Raw genomic sequence first — 20,484 nt, 5'->3', positions numbered from 1 at the left:
GATTCAGAGGTTTTACAAGGTAAAGCAGGAGATGCAGAAAGAGGCTAAATTCTGAATATACTGCTGTTATAAGAAACAGCGTCCTTCCCCCTCCTCCTCATCACAACCCCATATATCAGAAGCCTTTCAGCCTGTGACTCAATGTATATGGATACATTCTATTTATTTTTTTGTATTTAGTCACTTGCAGCCTGTTTGCTTTGGTAGCAAACATCATTTGGAGCCCACAGTACTGCAGATGAGGAACAGTACTGTGGAAAAGATGTTATTTTTGTTTACAAATTAATAAAATGTTGTCCCTATTTTACATGTAACATGTCCTTAATAATAAAAGCACATTCACATCACAACTTTCTCCCTAGTTTGTTTCCACCATATTCATAAGTTCAGAATTCATGTATTGGCATCACAAACATTTATTTAATCAATTCAAAGCTCCCTTCTGGACTCCCACTCTCTGTTGGGCTCACTTTTATTTTCTTTGCAAGCAACATTCGTCCCTCAAATTTTTACAGGTGCACTTTCTCTCAGGTCAGTAGCGATGGTTTCATTAAACTCCCTCTACTTGCTGATTACAAGTCCTTATATTAAGGCTATGAATATTATTATACTGAGGCGATGATTATTATTCGCTCACTGATAAATTAAAAAACTGGTGAAAAAGTATCTTGAAATGCACAGGAGAAATCAACAGCAGGCTGGTTACAGTGTACCTACATGCTTCATTTAACACAGAATCATAAATCCCCCATCTGTTTGCCCGGTAACCAAATACCGGTCGATCCAGGTGGTGTCCTGTGATGCTCCTCAGATGGGTCAGTGTCAGATGTTCATAGGCCTGCATGACTACAAATGTCAGTGATACAAGCCTGTAGTGATAATGCTATGATGGAGTGTTTTTTGGGGACTGGAATTTAGGTGGACCTTTGAAAGCATGATGGCGTTTGACAGGGTTGAAAAATGTCGATAGAAGCCAGCAGGTCAACACAGATGTGGAGGGGTGAGGTCTGTGGCTCTGCTGCAGAGGACGGGTGGTGACAGGGAGGCTGGCAGGGCAGCTGGGAACTATTTGCTAATCATGCTCTCCCTATTTCAGTAGGGACGCGACAACTGGAAAGCTGTCATGAGCAAGAGCAGGAGTTTTTGTGGTGTAATCACACTGAAAAATAAACCATCACTTCCCTGCAAACACAGGCTGCATGTGTGTATGTGTGTGTGTGTATTGTACTGGGTCTGTAACACCCTTTTGTTACAAGATACTTTAAAATGAAATGGCAAAACTCTCTCTGGGTATGATGCTTTCCTGATTTTGTGTCACTGGAAGAGCCAGCTCACGTCTACTTCACTTGTTATGTATGCAGGCTGAGTTTCAGGAGGAAGGGTAATGCTTGGTTTATGCTTCAGTGGGAAATCTACACCATATCTTGCACCATAACTGGAAACTTCTTTTAACCCTATGATGTAACCTTCCATGTAACCTGAAGTGCACCTCCAGAGAAATGTAGCTACATGTCGGGTCAATGCAGCCTGAAATGACTAAAATGGCATGAAAGGTTGCGATGTGGGGTTAGAGGAGTTTTTGGTTATGTCGAAAGTGAGGACATACGTTTCCTGTAGAAGTCTAAATCAAGTTTAACAGAGGCGTATTCTGACCTGAGGTGGGGTAGTGTGTGGATAAGGGCAGGAATATGTCCCTTTCAAAAGTGCTTTAGAACATGTTCTAAAGTTCTTGGCGGGAGGGGGATGGTTTCCTGTAGTCCTGCAGGCTTTTCCACACTGATGCAGGGTCATTACTCAAGAAACCTGCTGTCAGCTTTTCAACACAGCGTCTTTTGGCAACTTAAATCTCCTTTCAATTCCCCAGTTTGTTGTCATCTTGGTGCTTATTTTTTCCAAATAAAATTATCATGTCTTTTTTTCTGTTTCTCTGAGAATTTGGGGGAATGGAGATGAGGAGTAGCCAGTGCAGAGCAGCCTTGACATAGTTTTCTTACCAGTGTTTCATATCTTTATGCAGCTAGATGGAAATAAAATGACCACGGAGAGATACAAAATGTGTTGGGGGTTTTTTTTTTAAATTTTGTGTCTCTTTTAATCAGTCTATGTCACTAATACCAAAATAGACCAACATATGCAGTGTGTGTGCTCTCTTACTGTCATAAGTTGCCTGCATATGTTTGTAAAACCAGTTATTTTTCCTTTCGTTGTGATGAAAAACGTGTGTAGACACCTGACGTAGGAAGTCTTTTTTTGTCCGTATAGTAAAAACATATGAAAGCACAAGGTAATGGTACTTTTCAAAAAAGGTTCATTGTGAAACATTAACTGACATCAGCTCAGTTAAACAGTTGTTTTTTAAATTTATTTTATTGATTTAAACTTAAACATAATAATTAACGAGAAAAAATGAACCCACAGTCCTAAAGGACAGTCCTTCATCTACTGACTGGTCACATAAATTAAAAGGGTGAGATTGTGTTTATATAAATTTAAAGACACAATTATTATTTTGTTTCTTATGAACTTAGTTTCAGTTACTAATTTCCTACATTCCCCAGAATGCCTGTTCAAACCCAAAAAATACAGCTGCAGTGCATTGTGGTCTTAAATGTTCCATTTATGACCCATCATCAATATACTCCAACACAACGCTTATGAATGAAGAAGCAGCTGGTCAGGTGTGTAAAACTAATAAAATCTCCTAAATTCTCTCTTCTCTTTCACTGCTAGTTCTCCCACAGATGTGACTTACTTGATCCCAGCTGACCAAACCAACCCAAATACCAACCTACCAACTTTCTTATTTTTGCTATTAGCTCAACCTTTAAGTTAATTCCTTTATTCATATTCTTTTTGTTTTTACCTTTAAAAAACAAAATCCAAATTCTAAGATCAAACAGTCCAACTGAATAATTAAAACTCCCCCAAAATAACATTAATGTACAACTTCTAACTTCTTCTTTTACATTTGTCTCTTTATCACATCATTTAGATTAAAAAATGTAACTTGGAAAATGTTTAGCCTATTATTCTTTTTTTTAACGTGTTATTTTTTATTCTTCATCTCATTTCAAGGTTGGGTGAGTGAGGCCTGGGGTTCAGAGTAGAGCCACTGCTCCGCCATATCAAAATGAGCCAGGTGAGGGGGTTTAAGGATCTGACTAGGTGAGGTATGGTACGTCCAACCAGGAGGATACCCCAGGACAGACACACAACACGCTGTAGAGCAAATCTCTCAGCTAATGAAGGAATGCTGAAGAATCCCATCGTAAGAGCTGGCAGATGGTTGGGAAGAGAGTGAGCTTGTCATCTCTCCTTAGACTTCTGCACCTGTGACCTGACTTAATGTCTATTTTAAATTTTAAATCCAGAGTACAAAATAAAAAATCTAAATTATGATTTAAAAGTGACATTCAGATGTTGACTGAAACATCACACAGAAAATTAAAAAAAAAAAAATAATTCAGGGTTGCTGTTGTTTTTAAGCTTGTTTTCCTGATGAGTTTGAATTTACTATTTTTATTCAAGAGATAAAATCTGATTAAAAACATATTTTAAGAAAAAATTGGATGAAATTATGATGCTCTACATTTTAATTGGTTATATTTTTCTCTCTTAACACTTTTTATTTGAATTAATTGAGTCAAGTAAATTAATTACTTTATTATTTCACTTAAGTTTACAACAGCTTCTTTTCTATTGGCATACATGGTCTTCCACACTTATCATCATGCCTGTTTCACAGGAAATACCTGCTTACTACTAAAAAATCTAAGACGTGGGCAGAGATTTTATCATGTAGTTGTCTTTATTTATAGCTGATAAACCACTGTCTATCACTTTTACTCAACTGTTAAATAACTGTATCCTTAACTCACTGTAACTGTCAGTAATAAAGCTGGATCTGCCATTTTTATGGTTTGCTTTGCACGGTTTCAAAGAGAAAACATTGATGGAAAAAAAAAAAAAAAAACACACAAAAAGCTCAAGCCAGTCTACCTGTAATCATCCATGTCACCTCTTCACTGTCCACTGAGACAAAACCCAACAAAATACAAAAATAAAATAAAAGAAGACTTCATGAAGGAATTAGTCAAGCTGCATAATCAGATCAGCTAAACGTTGTTAAAAAGGAATTTAGTGTGAAAATGTGTGCTGTCCATGTTCTTAAGACAGGAGATTTCGATCACACCCAGAGAGATCAAGAGAGAAAGAAAAATAACCATTGTAGCCCTGGTAGTCCAAACATTCATGAAGTATTTCCACATACACGTTTTTTCTTTTTACACAACATAAACACATCAGCGAGACAAACTGGAAAAATAAGAACATATTCATCAGCTTTTCCACTCTGCAGCCCAACATTCCCCACTACTCCTGAAAGAGTCCTAAATTTGTTGTCCGTCATGTCTAAATGCTGTTTCAGAATTGCACAGTCAGTTCAGTAGTTATTCATCTTTGTTCAAAGGCAGATTCTGGTATCCGTCTACGGTTGTGGACGTTCCAAGAAAACCTTCGCCTACTGTCACGGTGAGTATGTCAAGACCATCCACGCAATCACAAAGTAGAAGAGGAACACCGGGTACACCACCAGTGCCTTGCGGTTGGGAGGCTGGCTGTCGGCGAGGAAGGCTGTGGATGCAAAAGTCGACCAGCCGAAGGAGGCCATGACCACCACCAGCCGCACTGCGAATATGATCACCCCAGAGCTGACGAGCAGGACAATCCTACACACAACCATGGCCACTGTAAGAGGCATGATGCAATATCCCAACACGCACAGGCTCTGAAAGAAAGAGATGGTGCCACCCAGCAGCTTGGAGTTGAGGGTGATGATGATGGAGCCAAACCACACGATGACGAAGACCTGGGAAGAACAATATATTTTTGTTAGCAGGGAATCAGCAGAGGCATTTACTTAAAATACAGAAAAGCTGCACATTTAATCCCTGAGATATCTCAATATAAAGTGGTGCAATTTGAACAGTGTGTCTCAGCTGTTCTACATAGTAAAGAAATGGTGCTGTGGTAAATGAACGCAACAACTCTTTGGGCCTAAATTGTAAGAAATAAACGTTTAAAATTACAGAAACAAATTCTGGAGCTCAATGCCCAGACTTTCCTGTAATTATAAAGTAGAATTCTTTTGCTAATTCAATTCACATTTTCCAAAGACGTCCAGTGGGCTGGACTGGAGTCTTTGCTGGACCAATTTTGGACCCTGAGCCTTATGTTTGACTCCCCTGCTCTAAGCTATTGCACTTTTGGCACAATCTTACACATAATAGGAAAAACACCGCCACTTTTCGCCTTTTATATGTGTTCTCTCTTCATTTTAGTCCCTGACACACGGACACTGTGATTCACCTCCTCTCAGACTCTCTCGCTAGTGTGCAGAGGGCTCGATCTGTAATCCTGTCATGAATAATGTACGATTTACATTTAGCTAATAATTCTTTTAAGAATTTTCATAAAACACAGTGTATGTTACTGTTCGATATTAGTAGTAATGAGCAGAATTCACTAATAACTTTACAAATGTGGTTGAAACGGCTCATTAATTCATGAAGGGATACGCAGTAAAGTTTGAACTGTTGGATCCAGAGATGATGAACCCTCTTACCTCAGCGAACTGCGGTCCTCCCTGGTCCTCGTGGTCGGCCGCACCGCCCTGCAGCAGCAGAGCCAGCGTCACGCAAAGCAGCAGCGGGCCCCACAGGTCCCAGTCCCGCAGCAGAGCCGAGCTCCGCTTCGGGTAGAGGACGTGGATGAACTTGTTCCCCACCGCCCGCAGGTCCCTCATGATTGTGTCCTTAACCGGTTCGTCCAGAGTGGAGAATTCATCATCTCTCCTGGAGGGGCCGACGGGCACCGAGATGTCCCCTTCCACCGGGATGTCCTCCGAGATGGAAACGTCTGACAGCCCGGCGAACGGTCTGCTGGCCTCCTCCGATGCCGCCATCTTACCTCGCCGAGAAGCTTTGTGAAAACGTCGTCAAAGCTTCTGGGAGATTAGTCAGAAAACTTCAGTAAACTTCTTTAAAAGAAAAAAAAAAGCAGACAGAGCAGCTGTTACTGGTGAGTTTAAATCCTGTTCTGTGACTTAGTCTGACGGTGTATGCTCCACGTCAGCTGAGGATTGTTTACTTCCGGCAGACGCTGGATATCCGTGTGGTACGTTCAGGTTCACCTGCGTCAGTTCCACCAGCTATCGTTTAACAAAAAACTATGTTATGAAAAAATTCGAGAGTGAGGAAATTAAGTTTATACGAAGAATAGATATATTTACTTCCCATTCAACCTAGAGTAAAAGAAGTAAAGTCCAAAGTCGTAAATGAGATGTACCGAATCAATAAATTCCTAAAATGAAAATGTAATCTAGATGGGAGCACGTGTATAATCTGTGAAAATGATATTGAAAGTCTGGATCACTTGTTTTTCCATTGTGAGTCGGGGGGCAAGCTGGAATGACACGTGTAGCTGGCTACAGTCCAGAGGGATTCGGTTACCACATTTAGCAGTCACTGTAATTAAATTTATGGATATGTATTGCAAATCTAAATTTGGAGTCTGTTATCAGTACTGTGTTGTTATTAGGGAGATATTTTATTCATAAATGTGGATATTTTAAAGCTAAACCATGTAACAAATGACTGAACAAATATAAACTCCCGATTAAGAGTCAAAAACTTGCAAATAACACGGTTTGCTCTATTCAGCAATAGTTTTTCTATTGAATAAATTAAATTAAATTTTAAGATGACCCCACCTTTTCCAGATACAGTGCAGGATTTGTCATTTTTTCACATTTTGTGTCTATTTTTCACGTTTCACTGTTTGTTAATCGTTTTTCTTTCCTTTTTAATGCTATACTTTGTGTATATTAGTTTCTTGAATAACCATTGTTGGTGCCTTTTTGTCTGTAGCGAGGTTCATAAATAAAGTTCTTTAAAAAAAAATGTGACCTCCATTTTTCAAGACGGTCAGTGAAGGTGTCGTCAGCCGTCGAGCACTGGTGACGTACTAAGTGGTCGACGGTTGTTGAATCTTGTGTTTATATTTCGGTCTCGCTAACTAAAAGACATTTTCTCGCTGCAGAAGTTTGAAAATAAACGTAAATAAAAATAAAAGTCGATGATGTCCACGACGTAAGCTCTGTGGCGTTGTGTTTTCACGTTGACTCGTGTGTGGAGGCATCAGGACGATGGATTTCTGCGGGAAACAGGTGAAAGCAGACTGCGAGCAGCTCCTGAAGCGCTTCCAACGAACACAGTCCGTCCGCTTCGAGATTTTCGCCAGAATATGGAGAGAGATGAAGTTCTCACAGATTTTCTAGTAGGTTTTCTGCTCAAAACATCCCTGTGTTTTCCATCACAGGGTTTGAGTCTTCTTATCCAAATTCTTTTGAGGTTTTTGTGTGTCAGAATGAGAAATCTTTTCTTTAACTTCATGTCACCCTTATTATCTTTATTATTAAAAGGCAAATATTTCACACTCAAGTGTCCAATTTATAGACACACTTAATTTCCAGGAAAGCAAAGTGTACAATAATTAAGGTGAAAGGGCCATGAACAAATAATCTCAATGGTGAAAATATGGATAAACACACAGGAAACAACAGAATAAATTACATTTAAAAAATTAAACTGGAGATCATGTATCACACCAGCAGCAGCACCACTGAGCTCTTAGACCCCTTACTGGTTAAATCCTTACTCGGTGTTGTATGTTTCTCTCGCCGCAGTGGCACTGTGAATCACGAGAAGCGAAAATTCAGTCGTCTGATACTGGACGTGGCCTCTGTCTTCTTCCTGCCACCCTTCAGCTTCCAGATCCGAGTAGGAGGACTTTACCTCCTGTACAGCTTGTATCAGTGCCAGAATGCGTCACCTTCTGAGCAGGTCAGGACTGACAGCACATGTACTTTCTCTTTAAAGTGATCAGCAAACATGAAATCAAGCTCTTGTTGTGAAGCGCCTTGAGGCGACTTTTGTTGTGATTTGGCGCTATATAAATAAAATTGAATTGAATTGAATTGTGTCTCTGGCTGCAGATCCGTCTGGCACTGAAGGACTGGGTGGACGTGAAGACGTTTGAGAAAGATGCTATAGAGGCTCAGCACTTCGATGTGGTCTACATACTCCAGCAGCTCATGTTCTGTAAAGCTTTCCACTTCACCGCCACACCCTCTCTGGTTAGTTTCCTGTTTAAATATTTTAAATATATTTTAAGGTGGATCTGTTTTATTTTATTTTCAGCTTCCATGATATTGTGCCCACAGCACCCTCAGAATTCTGCTCTTGGCTGACAGGAATTGTAGTCCATCCAAGGCTAGAAACATTACATCACTAGTTAGAGTAGCTATATCTTCTTTCCTTCCCCCAGCTCACCTACAATAAGAAGAGGAAGGTGGAAAGGTCGCCAATGCATGAGGATTTCATGGAGCGAGTGTCCCGTCCACAAGAGCTGGTTAACATCGAGCTGCTGGAAGTAAGTCGACCCTTCCTTCCCCCTACTACCCAAACCCCACCAGATGTAGCTACACAGCAGTCAATCTGCATCACATTTCAGGCTGCATTTCTCTGCAGAAGCATCCTGTTCTCTCTGTGACATTAAAAATACTCAACACAAAGTGATTTTAGCTGCATAGGAGGGCAGGAAAGTGAACACAGGAATGACATGGAGCATCCTTTCAGATTTCAAAATAAAAATACTGCAAGCAGACTAAACGCCTCACTTCTAAAGGCTTGTTTATTGGTGTGTGAAAAAGGGAGTAGACATCAACGACACAACATCGCAAACGGGTATCTCTGTTGTCTTGCAGGAAATGGACAACGTTCACCAGCACTATGAGAATCTGAAGGCATCCACCCTCTCTCTGACATCAGCACAGCAAGATCCGTCCGTCAGCCTGATCCGTAAAAACCTTGTCCCTCAGCTTCGCAACACTGTGGTCGACTTCTACAACTGGCAGAAAAGGAAGGTCTGAAAACGGAGAACATATCTCCTGTTGTTTCAGTTTATTTTACCATGTTGTAGCTTCACTTTTTGTGGGGTTTTTTTCTCCACATCTGATGTGATGCTGTGTCATGTTTTGTCCTGACAGGACAGTGTGGATGAAGAAGAGGACAGCAGTGAGGGACCATCATCCCAGCAGGAGGTGAGATAGCCACTTCAGTGTCTTACCTCATGTCTCTTGCAGGTTTAGGTGATGAATAACAGGAAGTCAGAAAGCTGTTGGAGTTTTCCAAAGATGCTGTAACTTTCTCCAGAGACGCCTCTGTTGATCTGCTGTCTTTGTGTGTGTCCCCAGTGCTCCAAAAGGGCAGGGCTCCTTGCTTCCATCAAATCGAAGGCGTACGGACAAGCAGCAGAGGTTTGTGTCAGTGGATACAGTCTTTACTGATTTTTATATTTATTGTGACAATTTATTATTTTATATATGTTTTTTCCCTCAGGTCTCCAAGTCAAGGCGTCATCGCCAGGTGGAAGTGGATTTCACCAGTAACGAGGCCAGATCCGCCCCCACGTTAGGTCGCTCCAGAATAACCAAGCCGTCGCTCAAAGCCAGAACCAGTGAGAATCTCCATATTTCAGGTAATCTTCCTGTAACCACTAAAAATACAACATTTCCTGATCTTAAACATTTCACACCCGTTCCTGCTTTATGTGCGATCCCAGGCCTTGGCCATGATATTGACAAACAGGAAGGACTAAGTTTGCATTAGATTTTCTAAATAAAACCCTTCAGTAAGTTGTAGGAAATTATCAGCATGCTTTAAGAATCCATATTTTAACAAATAAATAAAAGCCTATTATTGCTATCCCCCTTCTGTTCTTTTTGGGCAATTTATTTACCTTTAACTTGTCCAGCAGTTGCAATAATCCCACTGCAGAAATTTCATAGTCAAGTGATGTAACAACAGCATAAATGTTAAAAGAAATTAGTAATTACAGCACACATTTTTTAGCATTATAAGCTCTATATATTATCTACAGTGAAGCTGCCTCCGTACTGAAATCCATTTCCTTGTTGCACATGTCTTTGAAGTTTCTGACGACTGTTCACTTTCTGTGGTCCCTGGTCACCACGTTGCTGTGGATCACTTTCATTGTGGATGTAATTAAGTCCTCCGAGGCACCGGTAAAATTAAACAGTGACACTAAAGTGCTAAAAAAACACGCAGAAACAGGCTGTATTTAATATATAAAGCGCCTCAGTTAGACTAATCACTGCACATGTATACTATGCTTTATAATTTTCACCTGCTGATTATTAAAATGTTTCCATCAGTGACAGAGAAATTCCAGAATTTTACTACATGGAAACTCTTTATGAATGAATCCTTTGTACTTCTCAGGTGACTTGTGGACGGAAGCCATGACAACCACTAAGATCAGTCGGCTTGCACAGCTCGAGTCTGCTCGTGATGGTGCGTGATTAGGCTCTTTTATATTTCATGTGTTTGCTCACTGGCCCCTGCTGTCTTTTCATTGGCTGGCTTGTGTTCTTTATGTTGTTTTTCTTGCAGATAAACCGAAACAGTACAAAAAGTTCAAGTGGTCCTGAAGAAACTGCACAACACTGGAGCTGCTGTTCAGAGCATTCACTGAAGTCTGATATGTGCTTTGCTATTGTAATAAATCATGTTGACATCTTTACCTTTTTTTTTTATATATACATGTTTTTAAATTATTTTTTAATCAGTTCATTGGTGGTTAAATTACAGTTACAGTAAATTATTGGAAACATTGTTCACAGTAAAGCTTATCGCTATGTAATTTTCTCTCTGAAGGAAACACCATCTGCTGAAGCATTTTCATGTTTTATATAAAAACTCATTTTTTACAGTTACAGTTGTCTGAATCTTTCTTGTGTAACATTCCATGTGTTTGAAAATGTGGACATCTGGTTTTCAGTAGCCTATCTTGCTATTTAGAATAACCTCAAATGTGTCTCTTGTAATTCATTATCTTCTTTTTGCTTGATTTGTTTTTCCTCGCAGTGCTTATAATTTTTGGGAAAATGCCAAGATGTTAGTCCTTGAATTCTTTAAAACTGATAAAAACAGCTGGAGGGAGGTTTGTAAATTCAATTTTAGCCTAAGCTAGTTGTTGCTATGTTAATAACTGGCTTACATTTAGCAGCTTTAGAACTGTAAATTTACTATTTAACACTTTGTTTTCATTTTTTTGACATTTTTAGTAATTAATAAATTATTTATCAATTAGTCCATTACTTAATCTATGACAGATTTTTTTAATATGACTTTTATATGCTTGAACTATACATTTTGACAAAATGAGAGCCCAGACCTCAGCATTAGGCAGCAAACATCCAAGAAAGCTGTGGTGGAAAGTCTGCAATGAAGTCAGCTGTGGTCAAGCTTTTTAATTACTGCATGCAGGAGAGCAAAACAGACATCGACCATCACAGTTACACAGTCAGGAGAGCTCTGCTCTTGAGACGTCGCAGCTCCCTTTTCACACACAACTCTCTGTATCGTTTGAGTTACAATAGTTTCTTGTCCACCTGTGCTGTTGCTGGGCAGAGCGCGTTCACACTATGCTCCAGGAAGCACCCGGCACTTGCCTCCCTGGGAGTTTCATACAGTCAGCAGATAACATGGTTAAGCAAACTAAGCAGAGCATATTGACACATGCATCCTTCACCTAAGAAATAAAAGGCTATGCAAAGTTCTACAGTGAATTTGTAACCACTTCATCTAAATGTGAGAATAAAGTAGAATTTTGCCTTCACACATCTTTAGAATGTCTCTGAAGAAGCCTGGAGAACTGTTCCTGAAGACTATTTAAAGAAATTCCAAGAAAGCTTGCATAAGGAAGCTCAGGCTGTGTTGAAGATTAAAAATTGTAATACTAAATATTGACTTTCAACGTTATTAGAACTGTACAAACTCTGCATTTTGATGTGTTTGCACAAGACTTTTACATAGTACTGACTGTATGTGTGAAACAATATTGTTAAGTCATTATAACTTACACCTATTTGCCCCCCAAAAAAAAAAAAAAAAAAAATTATAACCGGGACATTTTTAATTTGCAGATCACAAAATATTGAGTTGTAAAAAAAATAATAGAATATTTAAATTGTTGAAATGTCCCACAGTCAGTGAACGCCTCACCGCTCACCGCTGTGTGACTGCAGATCTGCGGGTCTGGAGGATGAGGAGCGGCGGGGATGCTTGCTGCCCCCTCTCCTCCGATGATACATCTGATTCTGCTCGTAGTCTGAAGGGAAACAGCCTCAGCCATGGCCTCTGACAGTAAGTATACCCACCTCCTCACCGTGTGACTGCATCTAATGTTTTTGGTTGGCTTTTTTTCTCCCTGTCTCTGCTGTTTTCAGGCTCCCCTCCTGGTTTATTTTGACTGACTGGGAGCGCCAGTACATGAAGGCCAATTTATCAATTCCTTTGATTTGCTACAGATATTTTTCATATGGAGCGAGACTGTTGCTCTTTAAGAACCTTTTCCAGTCATCATTTAAGCGAATTTAATTAATTATGTCATTCGTTCTGCTGGGGCTTACAGCAAATTTGTGATACTCCGGACAGTTAATAGTTGCCTCATCATGGCCACTTCAAGGACGCCTATTTTGCTCGCACAGTTGGGCATAATAGCTAATTGCACATGAAGAGCATATAATATGAGAGATATTGCAATATATATCTGTAAGGACCTTGATAAAATGTAGCGGGATGTGCTGGATGTTACACGGGGTTTCCCTTTCTTCTGCCAATGGGTTTCCCAAAAGCAGAGCCTCCCTTTAGGCTGTTCTGTCAGTCAGGCGGCGCAGGTGGTGGAGACAATGATGGTTTGTCAGGTAGCGAGAGAAGTGGGTCAGAAACAGACACGGAGACCTCGTTTTGTTTCATAAATGAAAGCCAGAAACACGTGCCATATTTTACTATCTTTCATTTTAATGTAAACTGTTGCATAGAAATAGTTTGCAAGTTCAAGTTGAACTGTCAAGTTACCCTGTGTCTTTCAAGCAGAGTATTAGAACTACAGAACTACAACATGGCATATTCATACATTTATTTATTCATTCAAATAGAGAGTAACTCAACAGGTGTACATATGACACAACATGAGAGGCCTGCTGTTCAACGACTTTAAAACTGTAGCCCTTTGTATGGAGAAATATTTTGCTGTCACTATTGTTAATAATAAAAATTGATTTTGAGGAAATAGATGTTGGTGAAATGCAACAAAAATGCAAGCCATGTTAGGGTAAAGAAGAATAAAGGCTTATGTGCAGGTCGGTTAAATCATGAGACTTCAGATGCAGCTCCAAAAAGCAGATTCTGTTCATCTGGGCGTAACGTTTTCACTGGGAGTCGGGGGTTGGAGGCTGAAATATCCTGCAGCAGTAAGGCCCAATGGACATGTTAGGTGACAGGCAAAGTGTTGTTATTTTTGTTGTAGAATTTAGTTTACTGATAAAATTTTATTTAATATGTTTTAGTGTGCAGTCGATTTACTTATACAAAACAAAAAAATCATGGGCACTGATGCATGCAGGAGGACATTGCAAAGCATAAGTGTGCTTCCTCATGCTCAGGCCACATGCCAGGTCTCTCTTGAAAATGAGACTTTTAATCTCAATGAGATTTTTTACCTGGATAAATAAAGGACTAATAAAAAAAAAATAATAACATTTGCAATAGGTATTGTTAGCTCTATTTCATATTTGTCAGGAGGCTTGACTACTAAAAACAGTCCTTCTGTCAAGATTTAGAGGACGCTTACTTTGACAGAAGGAGACCAGACAGTTGCTTAAATACATGCAAGTGTGGTATGTGTGAGAGACCACAGGCAGGTTGTAATGTTAAGACTTAGTGTCTTTTTTTTAACCTGGTGATGCTGATGTGAGTAGCCGTTGTATTAAAACCCATCCCAGATGAGAGACTGACCAATGAATGAGCTTATTTCTGCTTAAACTGGAAGTTGTCCTACATGAGCTGCCAAAAAACCTTTCACATACAGTTTACTGTGTCAGCTGTGACTGTGAGAATGAAAAATATGTTACTGAAAATGAGAAACTCATCTGTAAGTCAAGAATGATTGGGAATCATAAAAAATCAATAGATGTGTGGAACAGCAGCTGAGCCAGAGACTTTTTGATATAGCTTATACTGGATGTTTACAGAGAATCTTAACCTGTCAGTGATGCTAAGACAAGATTCAGAACAGCATCAAAGCAATGCTCAGCATGCTCCGCAAAACAGTAGGAAGCAGTTAGCCATGCACGAGAGGCTGTTTCTAGTTATTGTGGCCTAGTTACAGACTGCTTCAATGTCTTATTCATGGCTCTCTCCTCCCCGCTGTGGAGGAGGGCTCTGAGTACTATCTAATGTTGCTGCTGCTGCTGTGTGTTTGTGTGTGTGTGTGTGTGTGTGTGTGTGTGTGTGAGAGAGAGATTAACAGTATGAGGACATTTAAACTGCCTTGAAACCCATTTTTCCCCCTTTTTTGAGAATAAAGGCCTAATGGTGGAGTTATAGTATAGTACCCTACTAGAAAGCAGACCCACATAGCCAGTCGCTGTTGCTTTGCCTTACAGGCTTTTTGAAGTCACTAAACGTTTCTCGTAAGGGTAGATATTAGTAGAAAGTAAACTGAAGCTACAGAAGGTATCGGCCACAGTCAAAGGTGTCCACAAGGGGGCACAAGAGTTCTTCTTTGGCTGTCCGGCAAACAGAAAATTTAGGTCCACTATTCTCTCTGGTTTAACTTTGTTTGGGGGGCTTATCACCCTATGATGAGCGCAGTGTTCCTCTGTGTTCAGTAGTCTGTCTTTAGCTGTCTCTGCTGCTGAGCAGGTAGTGTGTGTGGATGATTTATTGGCGCTTGTTTGCTTGCTGCAGCTCGAATGGCTAAAACCTACGACTGATGCCCACATTAACAATGAATAATGGATGAATCCTGAACTATTTTTAATTGCTGACATGCGTCCTGCTGCATCTGAGGGCTAGCAGCACCTGTTTTAACACTGAGCTCAAAGCCTGGTTAACCTGTGCGTCATGCTGTTTAGCGTTAGCGCGAGTATCAGTAAGGTAGATTAATGCATCTCTACAGTTTGTGCTCCATGTAGCAAAAAGGAAAAAGCTTATTTGTTTTTATATGTCTTATGATACTTGTGTCTGATACCAGAGCGTACTTCTTTGGCCACTTCAAAAAACATTTTTTAATAACATCTACACTGCATCATGCACCTCTCTTGCATTATCAGTTAATCCATTTTAAATGTGCCAAGTCATCAACAGCATAATTAATAATTTAGTAATATATGAATTATGTTGCCTAATTTAATGACATTGTTTTGATTATACTGTTTACTTACAAAGGATAATAGCAAACCCTGGGAAGATGTTGCCAAGGCAGAAACTAATGGAAGTCCTAATTATTAATAAAGAAAATCCAAACACTAAATATTCTACATCAACTGAGTTTGTGCTGCCCCAGGTGGCCAAAAATTGTTATTGCAAGTTCAGTCACAATGCCTGTGTTGGGGGGGGGGGGGGGCATATTAAATGCTGTTATTGAACTTAAAAGTTGTGTTAAACAACTAAGCTTCTCATCCTCACTCACATTCCTGATTCTAAATTTAAAACCAAATATTACAAAGGAGTGGTTGTGAGCTCTGTAGTCCAGTAGCGTATTCACTTTCTCAGCCTTCCTCCTCGTTGTTGTGCCTTGGTGGTATTCAGGAAGACACATCTGCCTCGCCCACTGGGAGACAGGAAGGCTGTGCTGATTGATGGCTCACACTGGGCACAAAGCAGCTCAGACTGAGGGATCCGGTTGCATTTACAGGAGCAGGAGGACTGGGGGATGAAGGAGGGAGTGAAGCAGTCAAGTTCTTCACTGGTTAAATTGTAGAGAAGATTAAAATTAAGAGAGTAGAAGGAAGTGAGGAAGAGGAGAAACAGCATGGCCAGAGAAGGAGGTATCACTGAAACTCCGCCGCCAGCAAAAGAAAGTAGGTTAAAAGTTGGAGAGCTTTAAATTCTCAACATTTTCCTTTGATGTATTCTGTTTATTAGGGATTTAAACTCGGTATTACGGTTGGTGAACGTTACAAAGACTCCAAAGCTTGTTTTACCCTGAGATATTACTTGTTTTGGTCAAATTATAACCACTATATCTTCTACCTAAGTTAAAACTAGAAATGATCTTAGATAGGAACACAAATCAAGGAGTCCAAACATTCTCAAGCTGAAACGTACAAATCAACTACAAGTTATGTTAAATCAGGACAGTAATTTACTTCAGGATAAATGAAAGTAAACCAAACACTATATAGTATTATAATGGGGCTGAAACAAAACACAAAAAGTTTTGTCAGCACAGTGAAACAGACCAAATGAATCCAGGTTGGTTTTTAGCTGGTGTGAGGTGGACGGGGAGAGACAAGCTTCTTTAGCTTATCCTCACCCCATCTCCTCATGCTTTACTCACATCTCTTTCTCAGACCTTACCTTCTCCCAGCATGTGAGACTCTCTCCAGCTGGTGGCAGCAGATGGCCCCGCCCCTCCCTGAGCCTGGTTGTGCCGGAGGTTCCTTCCTGTTAAAAGGGAGTTTTTCCTTCCCACTGTCGCCAAAGTGCTTGCTCATAGGGGGTCATATGATTGTTGGGTTTTTCTCTGTATGTATTATTGTACAGTCTACCTTCTAATATAAAGCGCCTTGAAGCGACTGTTGTTGTAATAAATAAATTTGAATTGAATTGAATTGAAAGGATGTAATGGATGAACAGGCCAAATAAGCAGTTCTTGGTTCTGTAGTGTCTGCTACCAGCAATGTACTGATCTACTGTGTAGGAGCTCCTCCAGAATGCTCCTGCGTTCCTCAAGGTGCATTTTAGGGGTTTGAATATCTTCAGTGAGGACAGAGTGGCAATTATTTCAGGTTCACATGAGGAGAGAGCAGGTCAGGAAGCACAAGTTAGCATGAAAAACACTCGGCAGGTGCTGAACCACTGCTGTTGCTCTGGGCCCTCTGCTGGCCACTTTCTGCCTCTTTTTATTTATCTTCTATTTATTTCTTTGATGCTTGTCTTGTGTAACCTAGTGTTGCTTTTCTTAGTGGTTTGTTAGCGTCATTGTTTTGTAGTTCGATAGACTTTGCAACAAGGAACTTTGGAAATTTCATTTTATTTTTTGTTGTACATGATATAAAATATTCTAAAGCTGTTTTTCAAATAAGAAAAGAGAAATATTTATCTGTGGTAATAGCAGAGTGATTTAAGCTCTCATTGCTTACTTGTACATGTAGTTACCAGCAGTGTAGGGACTAACGCGTTATTAAGTAACGCGTGACAGTAACTACGTTATTATTGTGGTAACGAGCACGGTAACTAGTTATTATGCCAAAATCAGGAACGCGTTACTCGTTACTGGGATTTAGATAGGCTCGTTATTCGTTACTTCTTCTTGGTGTGGCTCATGAGCTTCCACAGATTCAGTAACATTAGCAAGTGGTGGAGGCCAGCAGGTGGATGAGGGAAAGGGGAGGCAGGAGGAGCAGAGACCCGAGGCGGTGAACTGAACTTCAGGTAAGAAGTTATGACCTGCAGTCTATCTGGGTCAGATATAAACCAAGTTTAGGTGGAGTTTATTTTCATTATGCTGACTTTTTCGCACTGTGTACTAGCTAGCATGACGGAGTTTCTGTACATCTGGGTGGGTGCTATGTTACTGATGTTGAACTTTATTCATAAGGTTAGTTAGTAGAGTTGCCAACCGTCCCGTAAAAAACGGAATCGTCCTGCATTCAGAGAAAATATTACGCGTTTCGTATTGAGGTGAAAAGGAACACAGTTTGTCCCGTACTTCAGGTAGAATGAAAAAGACACAAAGCTGGAGTTATTCTGTGTTTACGCTGTCAGCTGCCTCTTCTTCTCTCATTCTCTCCCCTCCCTCTCCTGTTTCTACTTCAATCATGAAACTGATCAATGATCAGCTGATCGGCTTTTCTCTCTTGTTTGTTTATCGCCCACTTTGCGCCAGAAAGAGGAAACCAGCGGATGTCGCGTTAAACAAGAGCAGCACGTTTAAGCTTGATAAGCTGTTGTTAGAATTTATTTAATATTACTTTCTAGTATCAGCTGATGTTTGCTGGAGCCACAGCTGTAAAAGCTGCTGGTAATGATATCGGTTTGGATATCTGTTGAGAGGGAAACATGAAGATGAAACCAGGAGATGTCCTTACTGAACCATCAGAGCTGAACAGGTGATGGAGAAACAGGTTTACCTTTTAGGTGACATGAATGAGTTGAAGGGAAGTTATGAACTGTTTCTGAGAGACAAATAACACCAGGATCCTTTTTTACGTAGCTGACGTAACTGTGCAGGGGCGGGTCTAGCAAAGTTTTGCCAGGGGAGCAGGTAGGGCATTAACAGGGAAAGGGGGGCACAAGGATATACTTTTCTTTCTTATTCTCATTTAAAATGTCTCGCTTTTAAAACATAATTATCTGAATCTTACAACAAACGATTGATAGATTGATGCATATATACCATCAGAACAGTGTACATCACTGTCACAACAGCGTTTGTTTTCATTCAAAGGCTTTATGATTTTTCCTATAATGGTGGGCCGGTCTCTAGTCAAAATGCCAGGGCCAATTTTTTGTCCCAGTCCAGCCCTGGATGCAGCTCATCTGCAGTCTGGTGTTACCTACATCTTCTTATTCGGAAGGCAGAATTTCCGAGTTCTGAGTACAATCGAAAGCACCACGACTGCAGTTTTCGTGTTGGATGTAAAAAGCGCACATGACGCTGTGACGTAGGCTAGAATCATGACGGCGGTCAACGACAGTCCAGGCGTGGGATTTCTCTCGTGGAAATATGCACATTATTTTTTCCTTTCTATTGGTAGGTGGCACAGTGCACTTGTGGCAAGTAAGCAAGCTAGAAGACTGGCAGTCTTGCTGGGTATCCAGTTACGGAAGCAACACATTAACAAGAGAATTCTGAGTAAAACCAGTTACTTTCCCTAGTAACTAGTTACTTTGAAAGTAACGAGTAACTTGAAGTAACTGAGTTACTTTTGATAGAAGTAACTAGTAATGTAACTAAGTTACTAATTTAAAGTAACTTACCCAACACTGGTTACGTATGGGAGTAGGAGCAAGGTGGCAAAGGCTCTGTGTAAATTAGTGTTGGTGCACAATTGAACAGATAATGCGAGCACTGCTGTTTTTTATGTTGTAAAGTTGAAGATGTAGTTGGAAATTATGTTATTATTCAGAGATTCTATCAATATTTTCACTTCTATTAACATGCTTTTAATATACCACTTATGATCTGTATTTGGAACATGCATTTACTTCTAACTCCTAAAATCATAAGCATTAAAATAATCAGCATTTGTGCTTGAATTTTGCACTCATAATATTTAACCAGCAGTGGTATAAAACCATAAAGTATTTGGGATTGAAAGTCATCCTTATTGATTTTAACCGTGTGGTAAGGGTTTTACACTGAGAAATGTAGCTAATCATTCAGTTTGACGTTCACAATAGTGCAAAATTACTTAATCTCAAAAAAGCGAGTACCGATGATATAGTCAGTAGTGAAAAAATAGCAACTTGAGTCATGTAGTTGTTTATCTGTTACTGAATTACCTTGGTGTAGTATGAATGGCATTCAGTTCGTTCTTTATCAACATAAAAAGCCTTAAAACTTATGAAAATATAGTTAAAAGTAAAAAATCTGCCCTTTCTTGATATTTTCAGTTCCAGCCGATCTTATGTGTGACAACCATAATTTAAAGATTCACAAATGTCAGCAAATTCCTTGTGTGAAATTCCTGAAACTACTGGAGTGGACGTGAGGGAATGCACAAACGTGGTGAAAAATGTCTTTTCCCTCCGGCAACAAAAATAATAGAATAGACTAGAATAGAATTCAACTTTATTGTCATTGCACATGCACAGGTACAGGGCAACGAAATGCAGTTTGCATCCATCCAGAAGTGCTTTAGCCATGATATAGATATATTACAATATATATTAGCAATAATATAGATATGTAAGTATATTACAGAAATGGGTCTATTATGGTATGTTATAATGTACACAGTATGAAGTATGTTGTGAATATTCTATAACTATAGGTATGTACAGGCTGTAGTGAGTACAAGCTATGTACAGGCTATGAACAGGATATAAATATGAAAAACTATACAGAATATGAAATAAATAACTTTACAGAAATCTGAGTTATACAGCTATACAGAAATGGGAACTATGCAAGTTGTAAACAGTTGTAGAGTTAAAAATTATTGTATGTACAGAATGATTATTTACACAGAGCTATACAGTAAGATAAGTGAGGGTGTGGATAATTTCTACAGAGGCTGTATAAAGTGCTAGTGGTTGTGAGTGGTGGTTCAGTCCATGTTATTATTGTGTGTTTGAGGGTACGGTTGTCCATTGTGGGTGTGTGTAT

The 20,484-nt window shown here is 39.7% G+C and overlaps 3 protein-coding genes across 3 annotated transcripts in view; 2 read left to right on the top strand and 1 right to left on the bottom strand.

Moving 5' to 3' along the window:
• Window positions 1–3,643: 3,643 nt before the first annotated feature.
• On the bottom strand, window positions 3,644–6,915 carry yipf6 (Yip1 domain family, member 6). Its single transcript, XM_031727552.2, has 2 exons — window positions 5,624–6,915; window positions 3,644–4,867 (listed from the first exon to the last, which is right to left on the bottom strand). The coding sequence occupies exons 1-2, from the start codon at window positions 5,960–5,962 to the stop codon at window positions 4,526–4,528; spliced, it is 681 nt and encodes a 226-aa protein (XP_031583412.1). The 5' UTR covers window positions 5,963–6,915; the 3' UTR covers window positions 3,644–4,525.
• A 109-nt stretch (window positions 6,916–7,024) lies between these two features.
• snapc1b (small nuclear RNA activating complex, polypeptide 1b) lies at window positions 7,025–10,662 on the top strand. The gene is made up of 10 exons (XM_031727697.2): window positions 7,025–7,335; window positions 7,745–7,901; window positions 8,054–8,194; window positions 8,386–8,490; window positions 8,825–8,983; window positions 9,107–9,160; window positions 9,314–9,376; window positions 9,459–9,597; window positions 10,362–10,433; window positions 10,533–10,662. Exons 1-10 carry the CDS (start codon window positions 7,205–7,207, stop codon window positions 10,568–10,570), a joined length of 1,059 nt encoding a protein of 352 aa, XP_031583557.2. The 5' UTR covers window positions 7,025–7,204; the 3' UTR covers window positions 10,571–10,662.
• A 1,517-nt stretch (window positions 10,663–12,179) lies between these two features.
• The window catches only part of syt16 (synaptotagmin XVI), a 49,540-nt gene continuing 41,235 nt past the window's right edge, over window positions 12,180–20,484 (top strand). The window contains exon 1 of the mRNA XM_039603616.1: window positions 12,180–12,287. Coding sequence (XP_039459550.1) covers window positions 12,275–12,287 — 13 coding nt within the window. The 5' untranslated portion in view covers window positions 12,180–12,274. The remainder of the gene's footprint in view (window positions 12,288–20,484) is intronic.

The sequence above is a fragment of the Oreochromis aureus genome, linkage group 19, assembly GCF_013358895.1.
Source record: "Oreochromis aureus strain Israel breed Guangdong linkage group 19, ZZ_aureus, whole genome shotgun sequence".
Taxonomy (NCBI): Eukaryota; Metazoa; Chordata; class Actinopteri; order Cichliformes; family Cichlidae; genus Oreochromis; species Oreochromis aureus.
This window is presented reverse-complemented; position numbering and strand designations above follow the sequence as displayed.